We start from the raw sequence: 17,355 nt of genomic DNA, 5'->3' as shown, positions 1-17,355 counted from the left end.
GCAACTTACAGGACTTAAAGGTTCTGCTGCTAACGTCTTGGTGCCAGACACCACAGGACACCTTCAGAAGTCTTGTGAAGACCATGTCTCGAATGGTCAGATCTGTTGTGGCGACACAAGGTTGACCTACTTAGTATTAGGCAGGTGATCCTAATGTTACGGCTGATCGAAGCAGTTTTTAAAAATGGAAACAGGACTGAGTTGTGGCTCACGTTCTGTGATATTTATCGAGGGGCCTGCAGTGATTCCCGACCTCGCCTGCAGCAAGTGCGAAAGTGAACAAATCTTAGTTAAGGTCAAGTGCCATTTTCACTGCTATAGCCCAGCGTTCAGCTCCAGAGCTGCTGTAACTGAGTCGGTCCGGCCCTCTGTGTGAACCCTGCTGGAAGCGTGCCAGCAATGTTCCTCAGGGAGGGAACGGCAGAATTGTTTTTTTATTTGACCTTTATCTCTCTTTTTATGGGGCAGGTATTTAATTTCATTCTTGGTGAAATCTGCAGTGACCTTAAAATAGGGGCTGCTCCCTCCGGCCAGTATATCTCTGATAAAAGGCCTGTGTGTGTGTGTGTGTGTGTGTGAGAGAAATAACGGCCAGGAGAAAGAGTGAGAGACTGTGTAAAATAGCTTAGTCATGATTTAGCTTAAAGACTGAGATAGTAAATGCTTATTAGCACCGAGCCAAAAGCTGTTTGACTAAACATCTGCAGCAACCGTGCACAACTGATCTTTACTGGCTTGGCTCCTGAGAATTACACTATATTGACAAAAGTATTGGGACTCCTGTCCATTCTTTGTTTCTTCCAAAATCAAGGGTATAAAAAAAAGAGTTAATCCTGCTTTTGTTGGAGTAACTCTGAGTCTCTATTGTTCAGGGAAGAAGGCTTTCTACAGAATTTAGAAGAGCATTGCTGCGAGGATTTGATTGCATTAAGCAACAAGAGTGTTAGTGAGGTCAGGGCGTTGCATGATCACCACCTCACCTCACCCCCCAACTCCCTAACCTATCCCAACCTAGTGCTGAATGAATTAACGTTCATCTTTGAGTTTTGCATTTTTAATCACAAACATGAGGAAATCTGTCCCACCGGTCATCCCTGCCTCTGAGTTCAGTTTACCTCTTGTTTTATTGGTTGCCTCCTTAAAATTGACACATGATGAGCAGAGCTTTTAAGATGGAGTTGAATTACATGTTTAAAATTGATGGAGACTTTAGGTGTGTTTGGTTGAAGTATGTTGGTGTGTATAGGAAAGGGCAGTAGCCTCAGCCACTGATTGCATGAAGAGCGGAAGCTGTTTAACACTATTTTTTGAGCTCCCACATTAATGAGCAATTGGAAACAACAGCAACAACAGAACCTTCATGCTTCTCTGCCTTCGGTCTGCAGTGGTAATACCTTTAGACATTAGAAAAGGAAATACCAGCACAGAGGAACAGCAGCAGCAGAGGGGCTGTAACACATGGTAAGCTTTAGTGCAGCAGTAGTTTTCTTCAGCCAATAGAGGGCATCAGGAACGTGCTGTCAGCTTCTAGTGTAAAGGTGCATGTATTTGTATCACTGTACTGCGAAATGTGTCCTCCACATTTAACCCATCTGTGGTAGTGAACACACACACTAGTGAGCTAGGGGCAGTGAGTACACACACACACCCAGAGCGGTGGGCAGCCAACTCCAGCGCCCAGGGAGCAGAGAGGGTAAAGGGCCTTGCTCAAGGGCTCAACAAGCCCAGGAATCGAACCCACAACCCTGTTATCGATAACCCGGCGCTCTAACCGCTGAGCCACCTCTGCCCCACAGTAGGCCCAGAGGATTTACTGTAAACTGTGGATAGGTGTACAAAGGAAAGCTACCCTGGTGTCTGGTGTCTGCTGCAATTGGCAATTGCTATTTAAATTAAGGGTAACCCTAATTTGCACTGTATGTTCAAATGTTTGTGGACACCCTTTTAATGAATGCAGTCTGCTACTTTAGTTGCAACCATTGCAAGCTGTGCATCGCAGATGTGTCTAGAACCCAAAGAGAAGTACTGCCTATAGAATAGGACCCTGTGGTGCAGATAAACATAACCTTTGTCTAATGCCAGGCGTGGACTAGAGGGGTAGAAAGCCTCCCGCTGTTCTCTGGAATGATAGATGGAGCTCCATCCAATACTTTTGAGATGATTTGGGGATGAGTTGGAGATGAGGTGGGGTGGAGTGGTAGTCATCCAACATCCTGTCATTTTTTTTTTTACTTATGACATAAACCAATATCCCTGACAACATTAACATAAGCTAACGTTCCTTCAAAGGGGGGATTTGCTGTCTATAGAAATCTCTGCTCCTGGTGGGAATGAGCTCACATACTAATCTACTTAGTCATAGAAAGCCATTGCGCTGTTCATGGAGTAAACATTGGCATTATTGCTTGGCAACCGTTGTCTACTTTTAAGAAACTACATCACTGAAAAGTTTTGGCACCCCTGTTCAGAAATTGTTATTAGGAACTGAACAGTGTTGGATTTTACGGTTTTAGCACTGTAGCTTGCTTTAAGGGCCTAACAACACCCTTTAACTGGGTGAAATCGTGTAAAAAGTCCCCTGGGAAAACATTTTGATATTTTGAATTTTGTGTAAAATATGAAACTTGGGTGTTCAGTGAAGCGTTCAGCAAAGTTAAAATAGAAAACCAAAGCAGAAATATGATAAAACACCTCAGGAATCACCAGAACTGCTCTCCTCATTCCTCCCTGAGAACCATCTGGGCGTGGTCTTATTATTGTAATAAGTGTGCGTGATTGACAGTTCTTCATTAGTGGTGAAGAAAATGTGTTTAAGTTGCCATGGCAATGCACACAGCCCTGAGAGACACAAATTGGAGCTGCGACTGGGGAAGCGTCTGTCCCGTTTTCCCTTCTGTCCATCACCTCTCCGCTTCTGGCTACGCTACTGCGTTGGGACCTCCTGTCCATCCCAGCACCCAGCCACCAAATACTGAAGTTGGGCGCTGGCTGGAGGGACGACTGGGCACACAGGGCAGCCGCTGCTTGGGCGTTAGCTTGCCAGGTTTGGCTTTAGCTTTAGCTCTCCAAGTGGCTCATACTCAATATGTTAGCCTTGTGATTGGTCAGGGGTAGGCTGACGTAAACCTGACCCACTTTTAGAACTGCCTATTCCAGGCCAAGAGGAGAGCAATACTGGTGCTTTATGCTAGTGGCCCTGAGGGGCCAGATTCACTTCATTAAAAAGAAAACTCCTGGGGGCTTTACCGCCCACCCTGGAGTGTCCTATTGCTTTAATAAAATATTAGGAGTGTAAGTGATAGAGGATCTGGAGGGGGGTTAGTTAGACAGGCCTCAGGCTTCAGGCCTGTTTTGACACCTGTCATTATAGAGCAGGGCTTCTGTCTTATCCCACATCATCAGTCACCTTCCATAACCCCCAAAAACAACAGGCACATGCTGTAGTGGAAGATCTAACTGATTTATTGTTCTCTCTCTCTCTCTCTCTCTCTCTTTCACACACACACACACACACACTTTCATTATTCATATTCCCCCTCACACTCTGTACAGAGAAACAGGCAAATCAACAGAAAGACAAGCGAGGATCAAAATACGCTCACCTTTTATCACCTTTTACTGTCTCATCAGACTCAATGACAACAGTACAGTCAACACAGAGCACATGGGTTTCCATCCATGAATACTGGCCATGTCCCTTTTAATAGAATACTGGTCATCTTCTCATTTGACCGACATGTTTATAGAAATGTGGTAATTCACAGATGTTTGAACAGCACAGTTCGCACATAGACAGACAGACAGACTGACTTATGCACCCACACACTCTCACACACACTCTCTCACACACACACACTCGCACAACACAACGTCTTGGAATTATGGGGTATTATTACAGAGGCATGTATATGACAGGCTGGACACAGGAGTTTGTGCTTTTTGACCATGTGCTCATGTCTGTCTGTGGTGTGTGCTTGGGTGTGGGTGATGGGGTTCACTGTGTGCTCACTGTAAAATGATCTCTCTGCAGCTGGACGCATCTTCAGTTTAGTTAATATGGCTAAAATTTCTCAGTTGAGGATTACTGTCTGAAAATTGGCCTATTTTTCAATTTGCAGTCGTAAAATTTCCTGTGAAATTTGGCCACCCGGGTCACGTGACATTTTGTTGAAAGCTGTGAGCCTGTTTACGGCTGGCATTAACATGCGCTTTTAGGGATCGGATCACATTCAGATTTTACTTGTCCACATGAAAAGTCAGGCATAAACATCCCCAAGACACACTGAGATTGGAAAAACATTCAGAGGTGGTCAGGTTAGTTAAAATTACTCCTCTCTCCCTCAAGATCCCTCTCTCTTGTCTTGTGTGTGTGTACACTTGTGCTTATTTACCGGTAGATGACAGCAGTATTACAGAGTTTGCTCCCTTGCGGTTTAGATACCTCATCAAATGTTCTGAAAGAGCCGTTACGAGAATGTGAGAGCCATCTATTGTTCCACCGCGTTAGGGAACCCCCACAGTTCCTCTAAACTGTTCACAGTCTCACACTCACTGTGGGCTGAGGCAAGGTAGGGAAACTACGGCTGGTGCTTTTAGGAGTTCTGGACGGCTTCAGCTGATTAAACTTCAAGCCAGACCTCCCCCTACACCTTGCTGACCAAAGACCAAGCATAGGCTGGAGGAGAAGGAGGAGCTGGGGTGGTGGTGAAGTGAAATTTTTGTGGTCCTTTTCCCAAACTTCAGTTATTAGTTCAGTGTTTTTGCGTGGACGGGCAAAACAAGGTCTTGTAACGTCTTATTGACCGTGTTTTCTTTCTCGTCACACTGTGACAGAATATCTTCTGCTCAGATTTGGAGAAAGCTGCAAAAGCTCTTTTTTAAGCTTTTTTCTGGTACAAATCAAATTCAGATTGTGTGTGAGATCAAGATATGGAGACCTACAGTCTGAACCCTCTATAGTCAGAAAATGTGCTTCAGTTCGGTGCTTTGAGTCTTCTAGAGTAATTTGACATCAAATGTTGTGAGGTGTTGGTGCCCCGATGGTTTGGCAGGCTCTTAAGAGATTTCTTGGGCCGTTTTTGCGCTCTTTACAGATTTACAGACATGCTGATGGAAACAGAAAAAAAATCAGCAATGTTTTCAATACGTGTGGGCGGGCCTTAGAAAATCTCATTTGACCAGGGGTGCCTACACTTTAGCAAACGACTATATTTTACTTACGTACTTACGTGAATTGATTTTAACAAGTGAATCTATCTCAGCTACACTGGGGGTCGATTTTGCATCCTTCAGCCTTTCTCAAAAGAAGCAAAATGACCAGCAGGTGCAGAAAGATCAATGACTATGAGTAACAATATTTGAAATATACATAAAGAAATGACCCCAATCTCGCAGTGAGAAGTAGTAGAGAAACTGCCAACATTTAAGATGCGTTCAGTTGTAAGGACATCATTTTTTACAGTATAAGAAGAATGTGGATATGAACAGTACTGTGTAAAGGTTTGATGCACCTTGCATGAGGCATATGTAAGTGACTTCTGTTGTGATTGGCTGGCCTGTATTGCACTTTATTAAAAAAGCTGTCTGGGCTGAAAGACTCCTTATAACTCCGCATGAATGGGCAGGTGAACCTGTCTCTTGGCTGAATCTGTGGATATGTGTATGTAGGTTTATTTACAGACATGGAGTGTAGGGGCTGTGGAGTAAAAGGTATTTTGAAACTTTAGTTTTATATAATTTCATATAAAGCCAGACTCTTTAATTTAAGAAATGGGAGGAAAATTGAGTTTGCTGTGATATGAGCCATTTAAAAGTGATGTATCTGGGAAATAAAATGTTTATTTGGTAAGAAAATGCTAATATTGTAATAAAAACAAATACCTTTGACACAATAACCTGTGATTTGTCAACCAATCAGTAAATTGCATGCAATACCTGGATGCAATTCTCAAGCGACTTAGGTAACCAGGGCTTAATTGAGTTAAAGCAATGTTACGTAACATTATTTTACAGTAAAATAGCAGCTTCACATTTTGTTGATGCTACACTGACTGTAATAGGGAGAATGTCATCTCCATCATTGCCACTCTGGGCCAGAACACTGTAACTGCACGAGCTGCACGAGACTTCTCGACCAGAACTGTGTAACACGGCCTACCACCTCAGTCCACATGCTGCTTTCACTTTAACCAGCTTCAGAAGCAGGCTCTATATCTCTCAGCTTGTCCAGAAATGTATGTGTACAGCTGTCCACGAAGGGGCGCTCAAAGCATAATTTTTATTTACTGCAGTGGTGTACAAGTGAATTACACGCCACAACTGCTCCACAAAAAACACTAATTCTCACATAATGCTGCTTGAAATCAGGTGAGCTGCTGCTGAATTTGAATAAGTTCATGCTAAAGGCTGAGGGCATCAAGGGGGATTCAAGGACCACAGTTTTTTAGCAGCATAAACACATATGTTGCCCATTGGATACATATTTTTAGACAGTTTGTAAAGGTGCCTGAGACTTTTACACAGCACTGTATGTATATATATATATATGTGTGTGTGTGTGTCTGTAGCCACAGAGTTAGTGTTAAAGGTATGTATAGATGACTGTACATAATCACCATAGTCAGTGATGTTAAATGTTGTGGTGTAAAAAACACTTTTCACTGGATGGAATCCTTGGCATTGTGGGAATAGAGAAAGTCTGATACAGGAATCCAGCAGATGATCCTAACAGCTGCCCTTTTTACATAACAAGAAGGTTCACATCATTGCAGTTCCAGCAAAGTAAGCAAAAAATCATTGTCATTGTGTGTGTGTGAGTGTGTATGCGTGTGCAAAGTGCTGGAAAATGCCTTCGTCTGTCCCGTCACTATTGGCAACCGAAGTTGCCATGGCTTGCCCCCAACTCACGTCAAATTAGACGTTACATTACACAGACTCAATCTTCTCAGAGTGCAAAATAAACCCAGGAAATTGTCACTGACCCCCTCTCTCTGACACTGTGCAGAGAGAACGCTCTGTATGTACAAAACCGTGGGGTGGGGCCAAGAGACAGTCAGTCAGAAAGACAGAAAGTGGCGGATGGCCAATGTCACAGAGAAAAGTACAAATCATGGCTAAGTTTCCATTTTTATACAAAAAGGAAAAGTGTATTGGACGTCTTTATGGCTATTACAGCTCCAAAACAGTGTTATTGCTCAAAATACTGAATCTGAGGGGGGGGTGGGGGGGGGGGGAGGAGGAGGAGAAAAGATACACAAGGTCGTTCAAGGACAGCGTAGGAAAAGTAAAGTCAAGCCATTAACTCAAAGAAGAATTCCACTGAATTCTGCGAAGGTCTGTATAAATTCCTTTGTGAGTGCTAAACATTGAGTCATTGATCACTATATGGATAAAAGTATTGGGACACCTGCTCATCCACTGTTTCTTCTGAAATCAAGGGTATTAAAAAGAATTTCTTCTGCATTTGTTGGAGTAACTCTACTCTACTCTCTACTGTCCAGGGAAGAAGGCTCTCTACTAGATTTTAGAAAGAGCATTGCTGTGAGGATTTGATTGCATTCAGCGACAAGAGCGTTAGTGAGGACAGGATGTTGGATGATCACCTCCCCACCTCACCCCCCCTCAACCCCCTCAACTCATCCTACAAGTATTGGATGGAGCACCGACCATCATTCCAGAGAACACAGTTCTTCCACTGCTCCACAGCCTGCTCCAATATTGGGGGGCTTTAAACCCCTCTAGCCCACGCCTGGCATTAGAAATGAGAAATTGTGCCAATTGGTTCATGGTTATCTGCTCCAGAGAGTCTTATTCTATTGGCAGTACTTTTCTACAGGAACTAGACAAGCTGTGTGTGTGTATAAATTTGCACATCTGAATCAGCAACGGGAGCAACTTAAAGTAGCTGAATACATTCATTCAAAGTGGTGTCCACAAACTTTTTTTGGACTTTACTAGCAATGGTAGCATGCAGTGCGAATAGAAAAGTGTATTTTTACCACTATTCTACTACTATCAACATTACATACACACACTCAAGGGACATGTGTAGGCTCACTGGTCATTCTGGGTAGCAAATGAAATGGCAATATTTGTGTTGTGGACTGCTGGTTCCTGTCACCACTGCTGACCCTATGCTCTGAAACGCTTCGGTTCAATCTCAGCAACTGAATTATGCAGAAATTGAGGAATATCAGTGGAATTCCCCTTTAAATCTCTCAGAAATTAGCACAGAGGCAACACAGCAAGCAAGCTAGCAACATTATGACCCAGCCTGGCCACAATGTGCTGTTGTCTCCTTGAACATCTCTGTAACAACAGCTGCAGAGGCAAAGGTTAAGCCTGAAGGGGCCGACAGGCCCGCCACACCTCATTCACATTTATCCCCTTTGTGTCCAGGTGAGTGTTGGCTCAGCAGGATGTACAAAGAATATCAACACACACATACTCACACTCGCATCGAGAGAGAAGCAGGCGTATCCAAAAGTTCTGAAAGTCCAGGAGAAGTCCTAACTTTGTACGTCCTAATCGTAACACAGCCAAGTTTATTCTGATCCAGGTTCTGTGCCTTTTGAGAAAGTTCCAGTACGGCTGATGGTCAATTCTGTCCATGTATAGCGCCGCGATGGGGAGGGGGGACTCCTCTAGGGGGTGCTTTCTTCTCGAACAGAGCTGAAACAGGAGCCCTGAGACTCATCCACGACTGTAGGCTTTGGAGCTCCCATTTACTTCCATTTCTTTAGTCCCAGTCTAAATACACTACCTCCTTCATGGCATATCTTTGTACGTATCGACAAAACAACAGAAGACCCTTAAATAGAAACTGTTCTTATCATAACAATAATGACAATAATGAATCTGATAAAGACTCTATATACTCTATGTTTCAGACCTACAGATAAACTTTAACCTAATATAGATAGACGTTTTTTTTAAAGTAATCTTCATAAAAACTTTGCAAAATATCATAATATTTCAGAACATGGAAAATCAGCAACAGACAGTAGTGAGTGTAACGCATAGACAGAGCTGCAACACACATCACAGCAGATCCAGAATCAGAATTAAGAAGCCTCAGTTCACCGAAAGTGAGGAAATGCTGATTAGGAATTGTGTCACATGTTCCAATAGTGTTTCCAATAAATGCCCTTTTGACTTCTCCTCACTACTAGAAAGTGTGCAGACTATTGGCAGAAACGACAACAAGGAATGGACTGATTATCAACAGAAACACACTTTCCTTGGCCAGAAAGCTCAAAATACATTGAGACAAAGTGACAAACTAATACAGTATTTATTTAGTATATATATTATTACAATTTCTGGGTAGCCTCAGTGAGATAATCAGGTAGTTAAACAAACCGAATCTCAATCCTAAACTGTAACAAACTCAGAGCCTCAGAAAGAGTGTAATGTTTGATGAAGTTTGTATGTTACACTCTGACTTCATCACACGTTATACTCTGAGGTTGTATGTTACGCTCTGAGTTTGTTACCGTTTAGGATTGAGATTCGGTTTGTTTAACTACCTGATTATCTGAGAGTATAACGTTTGATGAACACAGTGTAACGTACAAACTCAGAGTGTAACATACAAACTCAGAGTGTAACGTTTGATGAACTCAGAGCATAACGTACACACAGTGTAATGTACAAACTCAGAGCGTAACGAACACACTCAGAGTGTAACGAACACACTCAGAGTGTAACATACACACTCAGAGTGTAACAAACTCAGAGTGTAACGTACAAACTCAGAGTGTAACGAACAAACTCAGAGCGTAACGTACACACTCAGAGTGTAACGTACAAACTCAGAGTGTAACGAACAAACTCAGAGCGTAACATACACACTCAGAGTGTAACGCACAAACTCAGAGTGTAACGAACAAACTCAGAGCGTAACATACACACTCAGAGTGTAACAAACAAACTCAGAGCGTAACATACAATGTCAGAGTGTAACGAACACACTCAGAGTGTAACATACAAACTCCAAGTGAAGCATACACACTTATAGCATAATGTACACACTCAGAGCGTAACATTAACGTAACTCAGAGTGTACATTAACATTTTAGGAACTTAGCGATAAGTTTGAGGAACTCAGGGTGCAACATATAACATAACTAAGTCCAATTTTAGAATAATAATTATTTTTATTAATATAATTAACAATTTGTTGAATTGTATAAAAAATCCAAAGATCCAAAGATTTAATTAAGAAATTAGAAACTAACTATGGTAGCCGAGCAGCTATTAATAACTCAGGCAACCTGTTTAACATGAGACTTTATCAGTTGTCTCTCTCAAAACAACAATCATCCCTTGTGAAGCACTGTTAATGTCCGTCATGACTGATATCTCTCTTAAATTGCTTTGTTGTCCAGTCCTGATCCTGGTTCTATACCTTCTGAGCAAGTTCCAAAGTCTGGCTAATTAACTAATGGTTAAGTCTCTCCGTCAATAGCACTGGGGGGCTCCTTAAGAGGGCACTATCTCCTCAAATTAACATTTCAATTCAGAATAGCGGGACATTTCTTGCTTTTTGTTACTAGCTGTACTGCCCAATACAGCTAGATTAGCTAGCAAGCTAGAAGTAGCCTGTATAAGCAGCGGCCATGAACAGCAGGTGGAGTAGTGTGTGCTGCTAAACGTTTTGATATATTAAGTATTTTATTGTTCTGAATCCACATTTCTATTTACTTGATCCCTCCTGGATCTACAAAACAAGATCACTTGTGCTAATATAGTTATGGACACTTATGGACAATATACACATATAGTTAAAGACACTTCTGACAGCTTTGGGAATTCCCCCAAGGGAAGAAGATGGCGAGGCAAGTCAACGAGGGCACTTTAAAAACAGTATTGGAACAACAGGCTGGATTAGGATAAATCCAGAGCATTGATTGTAATGCAGCTTCTGGACAGCAGATGGCGCTGCTGAACCACACAGATTCAATGGAGCATGTACAAGAGAATGAAGTGTTGAGATCAGGCTTTGACTGGTTATTTGTCACAGACAGACACACACACTCACACACATGTACACACACACACTCTTTCTCTCACACACACACACACGCTTTCTCTCACACACAAATTACATGAGGAGAGTTCAGATCTTAATCAAAGCAGGATGGGAGACAGATTTTGACAGACAGGCTGACCTTTGTGAGGCCTTAATGAGACAATACCGAGAGCAAAATACACCGACATGAAAGGCCACGTCAAACTGTGACTACCGCCATAATCATTTTTGTATGAGTGTGTACGTGTATGTATGTGTGTGTGTGTGTGTGAGCAAGCCTGACTCACAAAATCACCTAATCTATGCAGACGAAATTGGATCACTGATTGTGCGAGTGTGTGTGTGTGTGTGTGCGCAGTTGTGTATGCATGTTCGCAATAGAGGGCTGATTTGGCTGCAAATTGTCATCTCAATCCGTTACACATGCACTCAGCGCAGCATCGCAATGATTACCCATAATGCAAAGCAGCAGCTGCTATGGTCAGGTTCTGGGGGAGCAATAACATGTTTGTTGGTATTAAAAAAACCATCGACTTTCAAATGACAACCAAAACAAAATGAAAGGCATAGACACTTATTAAAAGAACGAAATGTCAGAAGATAAAAAAAACATGTTTATGAGGCCTCGAGTAAAGGGATGTTTGCATTTGTCTCACTAAAAATTAGCTCTACGTCTCTAATATTATTGTTCTCCTAATAAATTACACGATAAAAACCTACGATTAATGTCTTAGAAAATCAAACGAGGTCTCAGCCAGAGGCTCCGCTCGCCGGCCGATGCTGAGTATCCCAGGAGGCGTGGCCTACCACTTAACCCCTCGTTGGAGGAATGGAGAGACGGGTGAGTGGGTCAATGAGGGCCCTAGGGCCCCACCCACAGCCTGGGGAGGACGGGAGAGGACGGGAGGGGACGGGAGGGGACGGGAGGGGAGGACGGGGTGTGCGTTCACTCTCCTCCTTATGCTTCCATTTTCTTTTCTCTTGAGTCGTCCATCTCTCTCACCTTTTCTGTCTCTTGCTTTCTGCGTCTCTGTGCTGCATAGTTCAAGAGTGACACTTCAGTAGATGCCACAGTCTTAGAGGAGAGTGCAGGGAGTTGGTGTGAGTGTATGTGTGTGTATGTGTGTGTGTGTGTGTGTGTGTTTTTTAAGAGTGTATTGCACTGAAAAAAGTAATGCATTGAATGATGATGATATAAATGTGTACGTCCGAATGTTCACATGCATGCAATACACTACATCAACACAGCGTCATCATTGAACTTACTTAGGAGTGCCATAGAATGCATGCACTGAGTATTTTTATGTTATTTTGAGGTATAAATAGTAAGTGTTTGACTTTAGTTGGGGCGAAAAATGCTCAGATACTGTTTAAAAAGCCTGTTTACCACCCTGTTATTTTGCCTAGAAATGAAACATGTTGATTTATCTTTATCTTTTGCTGGGATTGTGAGAGAAACACCCCCAAAAACAGCTTTTATTGACTTGTTTACATCACATAGCATAGCTTAGGACTGTAACAATAACAACAGCAAACACACATTTTTTTGTAATTATTCTCGAGTGTCTTTTTCGGATCCTCTCAGTGTCTAGACAGAGTGCGGTTAGCTAGCTAAAGAGACTGTAGCTGTTTGACTAGGTTAGCTTTTAGCCCTTTCAGTCACTCCAGAGACTAAACGTTTGCTCCAGATGGCATAACATGAACTTTTAGCATTGGGTCAGCCATTCTCCCTTTTTCGCAGTGTGTAGCGTTAGCTTTTAGCCTATCATCAGCTAATCAGAGTAAGCTTTTAGCATTGGGTCAGCCATTCTCCCTTTTTCACAGTGTGTAGCGTTAGCTTTTAGCCTATCATCAGCTAATCAGAGTAAGCTTTTAGCATTGGGTCAGCCATTCTCCCTTTTCCGCAGTGTATAGCGTTAGCTTTTAGCCTATCATCAGCTAATCAGAGTAAGCTTTTAGCATTGGGTCAGCCATTCTCCCTTTTTCACAGTGTATAGCGTTAGCTTTTAGCCTATCATCAGCTAATCAGAGTAAGCTTTTAGCATTGGGTCAGCCATTCTCCCTTTTTCACAGTGTGTAGCGTTAGCTTTTAGCCTATCATCAGCTAATCAGAGTAAGCTTTTAGCATTGGGTCAGCCATTCTCCCTTTTTCGCAGAGTGTAGCGTTAGCTTTTAGCCTATCATCAGCTAATCAGAGTAAGCTTTTAGCATTGGGTCAGCCATTCTCCCTTTTCCGCAGAGTGTAGCGTTAGCTTTTAGCCTATCATCAGCTAATCAGAGTAAGCTTTTAGCATTGGGTTAGCCATTATCCCTTTTCCAGTGAGTCTAATGTTAGCACTTAGCCTTAGCTTTAGCGTCTCTTCTATATTCTCTATATTCAATAAGTAACCATTGTGTTTAGCTTTAAAAGGCTTTAGCTTGTGGGCAGGGTGCATGTGAAATTTTGGGGGGTATACATAAAAATTATTGTTACTTAACAGTTATGAGGTTTTAGAGGTTAGAACTTAGAACCGTTTTTACTTCCCAGTTGACATATGGTGGGGCTTGCATGGGTGAATTTTGGGCTAGGTGGGTCCCAAGTGGGCATGAGCTCAGATGAGTGGGTTTGTACATGTATTACTGGGACCCAGTTGGGCTTCCCAAATGGGCTCCATTGTTACAGCACACCCTAATCTCACATGGGTCCCATCTAGGCCCACACATATGCAGTGTACAACCCAGATGGGGCCCATGTTTAACCCCTCCTGCTTCTATCACTGACCCTGGTGGGCATCCATATGTGGGGGCAACATATAACCTGCAGAAAAAACGTTGTGGTTCCCAGTTGGGCTACCTATACAGGCGAGTACAGTGTTTGAGGTTCATGGTTTGTCACTTCTTTGTACTGAACTCTAATTACCATACCCAGGTAAATACAGCTTTCCATTCTGTGGCACCTTTAAGATGGATTATACTTTCCACAGCAATGGAGGGGGTCTCAGCGACAACGTTCTACTCACTTTCACTACTTTTTAGGTGGCGAGACAGTATTTTCCTATTTCCTCCTTTTGTGCTAAATAGAGAGCTGAACTACACACAGTTGCAGAGGAACCTAGCAATCTAGCTACAGCCAATAGCCAAAATATGCTTGTTCCACAATGTAAAATAAACTCTACACGCAGGACTTATTATGATAATGTTCCTCATTAGGTTTAGCTGTGTTTTAGAAAAATTAATAATCACCTAACACCCTTCAGACACCCTTTAGACATTTGTTTCTCCTCCTGCAGCTTCCCTTCCCTCCCTTCCATGTCTCCAAAAAGCCTTATATTCATATAGTTGGATTCAAATGTCCCACTGCATGCTGTATACACCAGGTCTTAGGCTACTAGGGAATAATTATGTTGAAGTAATATATCGCACTCATGTAGAAATTATGGTACACATCTCAATCAAGTAAATTCAGTGCAATACTACTTTCAGAGTGTGTGTGTCTAGTGTGCAGTGTATGTGTTTCTCCATAGAACAAGGTATATCTGTATCAGGTGATGTTTTTGTAGTATAGAGTGTGTGAAAATAGACTGTAAGTCATATGTATCATTGCTGTCATAACAAAAGCTTGTAACTCTGTCTCTTTTTTTTCATTGAATTTTACATTTGACATGATTTGAATACTGCCCTTTACCCTGTGTGAGCAATTTAAGGTAAAGGTAAAGGGGCGCAAAATGTGTCCTCCGCATTTAACCCATCTGTGGTAGTGAACACACACTCACACACACTAGTGAACTAGAGGCAGCCACACACACCCAGAGCGGTGGGCAGCCAACTCCAGCGCCTGGGGAGCAGAAAGGGTAAAGGGCCTTGCTCAAGGGCCCAACAGTGGCTTGTGCCAAGCCGGGGAATCGAACCCACAACCCTGTTATCAACAGCCCGGAGCTCTAACCGCTGAGCCACCACTGCCCCTATGGTAAATGGACTGATAGATCTTAAAAAATCATTAATATCAGAAATCCAAGGCTTTGTAATGACAGCAGTGTTATGTTGATACCATGAGTGCATGCTTGTGTGTGTGTGTGTGTGCACGCTATCATTTATATGCATACTTTAATAAGGTGAGAAGATAACAGGTGTATGTGTAGCACGAAGTGGTCCTGGAGCAGGTCGAAAGAGGGTGGGGCCTAAGATCGGCGTCTGAATGAAGGCAGCCCCGGCAGGGTGTCGGAGTGTAAGCGGATTGGCTGCCACCGTGCAAAGAGTCGGCGGGGTTATTGGGGTGGGCAGGAAGCTGGTCGTCAAATGTTTAGTCAACTGCTTCTGTAGAGCCAGCTTGGTCTAAAGGAGATAAGGAGAGAGAGAGAGAGACAGAGAGAGAGAGAGAGAGAGACACAGAAAGAGAGATGTGAACAGAAATGAGCACATCAGTCAAGTAATGTCTTCGCAGGTCCATGAAAAATGCAAAGTGACAAAGTCAGCAGTCGAAAAGTCTATTAGAAGAAAAGCAACACCTGATTAGCATCAATATGACAATATGATGTTGAGAATGAGCCTAAAGAGAACCAAAATCTTCTAAATCTGGCAGCACCACCAGCACCACCCCTAATGCAAGAACATCACCTGTATCAAGAGCTACCTGTAAGTCTTGTGATGACATTTTAGGATTGTCAGAGACTTCTGTCCACATCTTCTGTTCTGAGATCTTTTTAAACCTCTTCACAGACTCCTCTGCATCTACAGCCTTTACTCTGAAGGCCTCAGAGAGCTCTTTGGATCTCACTATGGTGATCTTTACCATTCACTTCAACACTCAAGAGCAAACCAACCAAAATAGCTGAGGTTTAAATAAGACAGGCTCCTTCAAAATCCTCTCTAGGCATGTTCTAATCATCTGCAGCTGATGTTCTGCAGCTGATTCTAATTTTAGACGTTTAAAGTAGTGATAAATGTTGGGGTGGCGTAACTTTTTCCTCACAAGAAAACTGTATTTCTACTGATTACATCTTTCAGTTTTCAGAAATGATTAACACACACTTCAGTCAGCTGAACTCAATGGATCAAGTGAGCCGCTGGTCTGTCACTTACCTGTGAAGATAAAGAGGTGAGACTGTACTGGTTAAAGACTTTCTTCATGGCTGACACAGCTCCTCCCGCGTAGCCATTCCACCTGACACTCTGCTAAAACACACATCAGAGTAAAGACTGTGAAGAGTGTGTGTGTGTGTATGGGTATGTGTAAAATTTGGTGTGTGTTGCTGTCTTTATGTGGGTCTTACCGATACTCCTGAGGTAGGTGGAGTCTTGCTGTGTGGACTGTACTTAGGCTTTGGGGGCTTTCCTGCCAATCTGTCTTTATGTCTGCGGCTGTTCATGTGCTAGAGTCAAGAAAGAACAGCCATAGAACAGTCACTAAAGCCTGATCATTATTATTATTATTATTGGACAGGCAGTCCAATAAGTCAAATAAGAAAGATCATTATATTGTATATAAATGAACAGCACACATAATCTACAACTTAAACATTAGAAATTATATAAATAAAAAATAATATCATTAAAAAAACTAGAAATGCATTTTAGATATTTTATCTAATAATTTAAGGATTATTAATTACTGCACTGTAAATTACATACCAGATTGCATACTGTAAATGATGTACTTTTATCCGTTTTATTTATATTAATTCATTGTCAGGGTATCAACAGCACTTCAAGTATCTACAGTACCACAAGATATTAGCTCTGAACTATGATATAACTTAACACTCAATGCTCTACTCCTTATTAATCACCTAAAAGCTGAGTGATCTCAGTGATCTGTAACAGTCAGGATTATGATTGAGTCTAGATTTCACATTTTCACAAATTTAATGTTCAGTTGTATTTAAGATATATTTAGTTCAGGTGTGTGTACAGCTGATTAGAGATGACCTTTAATACACAATATAACACAAAACCAGAAGTGTGCGAATCTAGTCCTATCCAGAACCCCATAAAACCATCAGATATACTTAAAGGACCTGTTCAAGTCTCTTACATATTGTTGCTGCCATAGAAAACTCTATAAGTTAATGGACATTTTTTGATTTTGCTTAGTTTTGAACATTTCTGTTGTTCTATTTGATCACACGAGGTAAAAGACTGTCGCTGTTTTCAAATAAACAAAATAACTTTTTAATAATAGCTTTTTTCAATAATACCAATATTTTGTTTTTAATTTTTGATGTTATGTGAATCTGGCAGTTGTCCTTTACATTTATTAACATTTCTTAACAAATAGACAGAATTTAACAGAATGAAATCTTTTTACCCTGACATCTATTGAAAGTTAATGAGATTTTGGATTTTTT

The 17,355-nt window shown here is 41.9% G+C and overlaps 1 protein-coding gene across 4 annotated transcripts in view; it reads right to left on the bottom strand.

Annotated features, from left to right (window-relative positions):
* Nucleotides 1-9,972: 9,972 nt before the first annotated feature.
* The window catches only part of znf385c (zinc finger protein 385C), a 118,874-nt gene continuing 111,491 nt past the window's right edge, over nt 9,973-17,355 (bottom strand). For 3 of the 4 annotated variants that reach the window (XM_072694181.1, XM_072694183.1, XM_072694184.1), the window contains 3 exons: nt 16,282-16,380; nt 16,091-16,183; nt 9,973-15,343 (listed from right to left, as the gene is read on the bottom strand). In XM_072694181.1, coding sequence (XP_072550282.1) covers nt 15,116-15,343; nt 16,091-16,183; nt 16,282-16,380 — 420 coding nt within the window. In that variant the 3' untranslated portion in view covers nt 9,973-15,115. The remainder of the gene's footprint in view (nt 15,344-16,090; nt 16,184-16,281; nt 16,381-17,355) is intronic. The other variant, XM_072694182.1, reaches the window with a different exon arrangement.

Source organism: Salminus brasiliensis, chromosome 12 (assembly GCF_030463535.1).
Source record: "Salminus brasiliensis chromosome 12, fSalBra1.hap2, whole genome shotgun sequence".
In the NCBI taxonomy this organism is placed as follows: Eukaryota; Metazoa; Chordata; class Actinopteri; order Characiformes; family Bryconidae; genus Salminus; species Salminus brasiliensis.
This window is presented reverse-complemented; position numbering and strand designations above follow the sequence as displayed.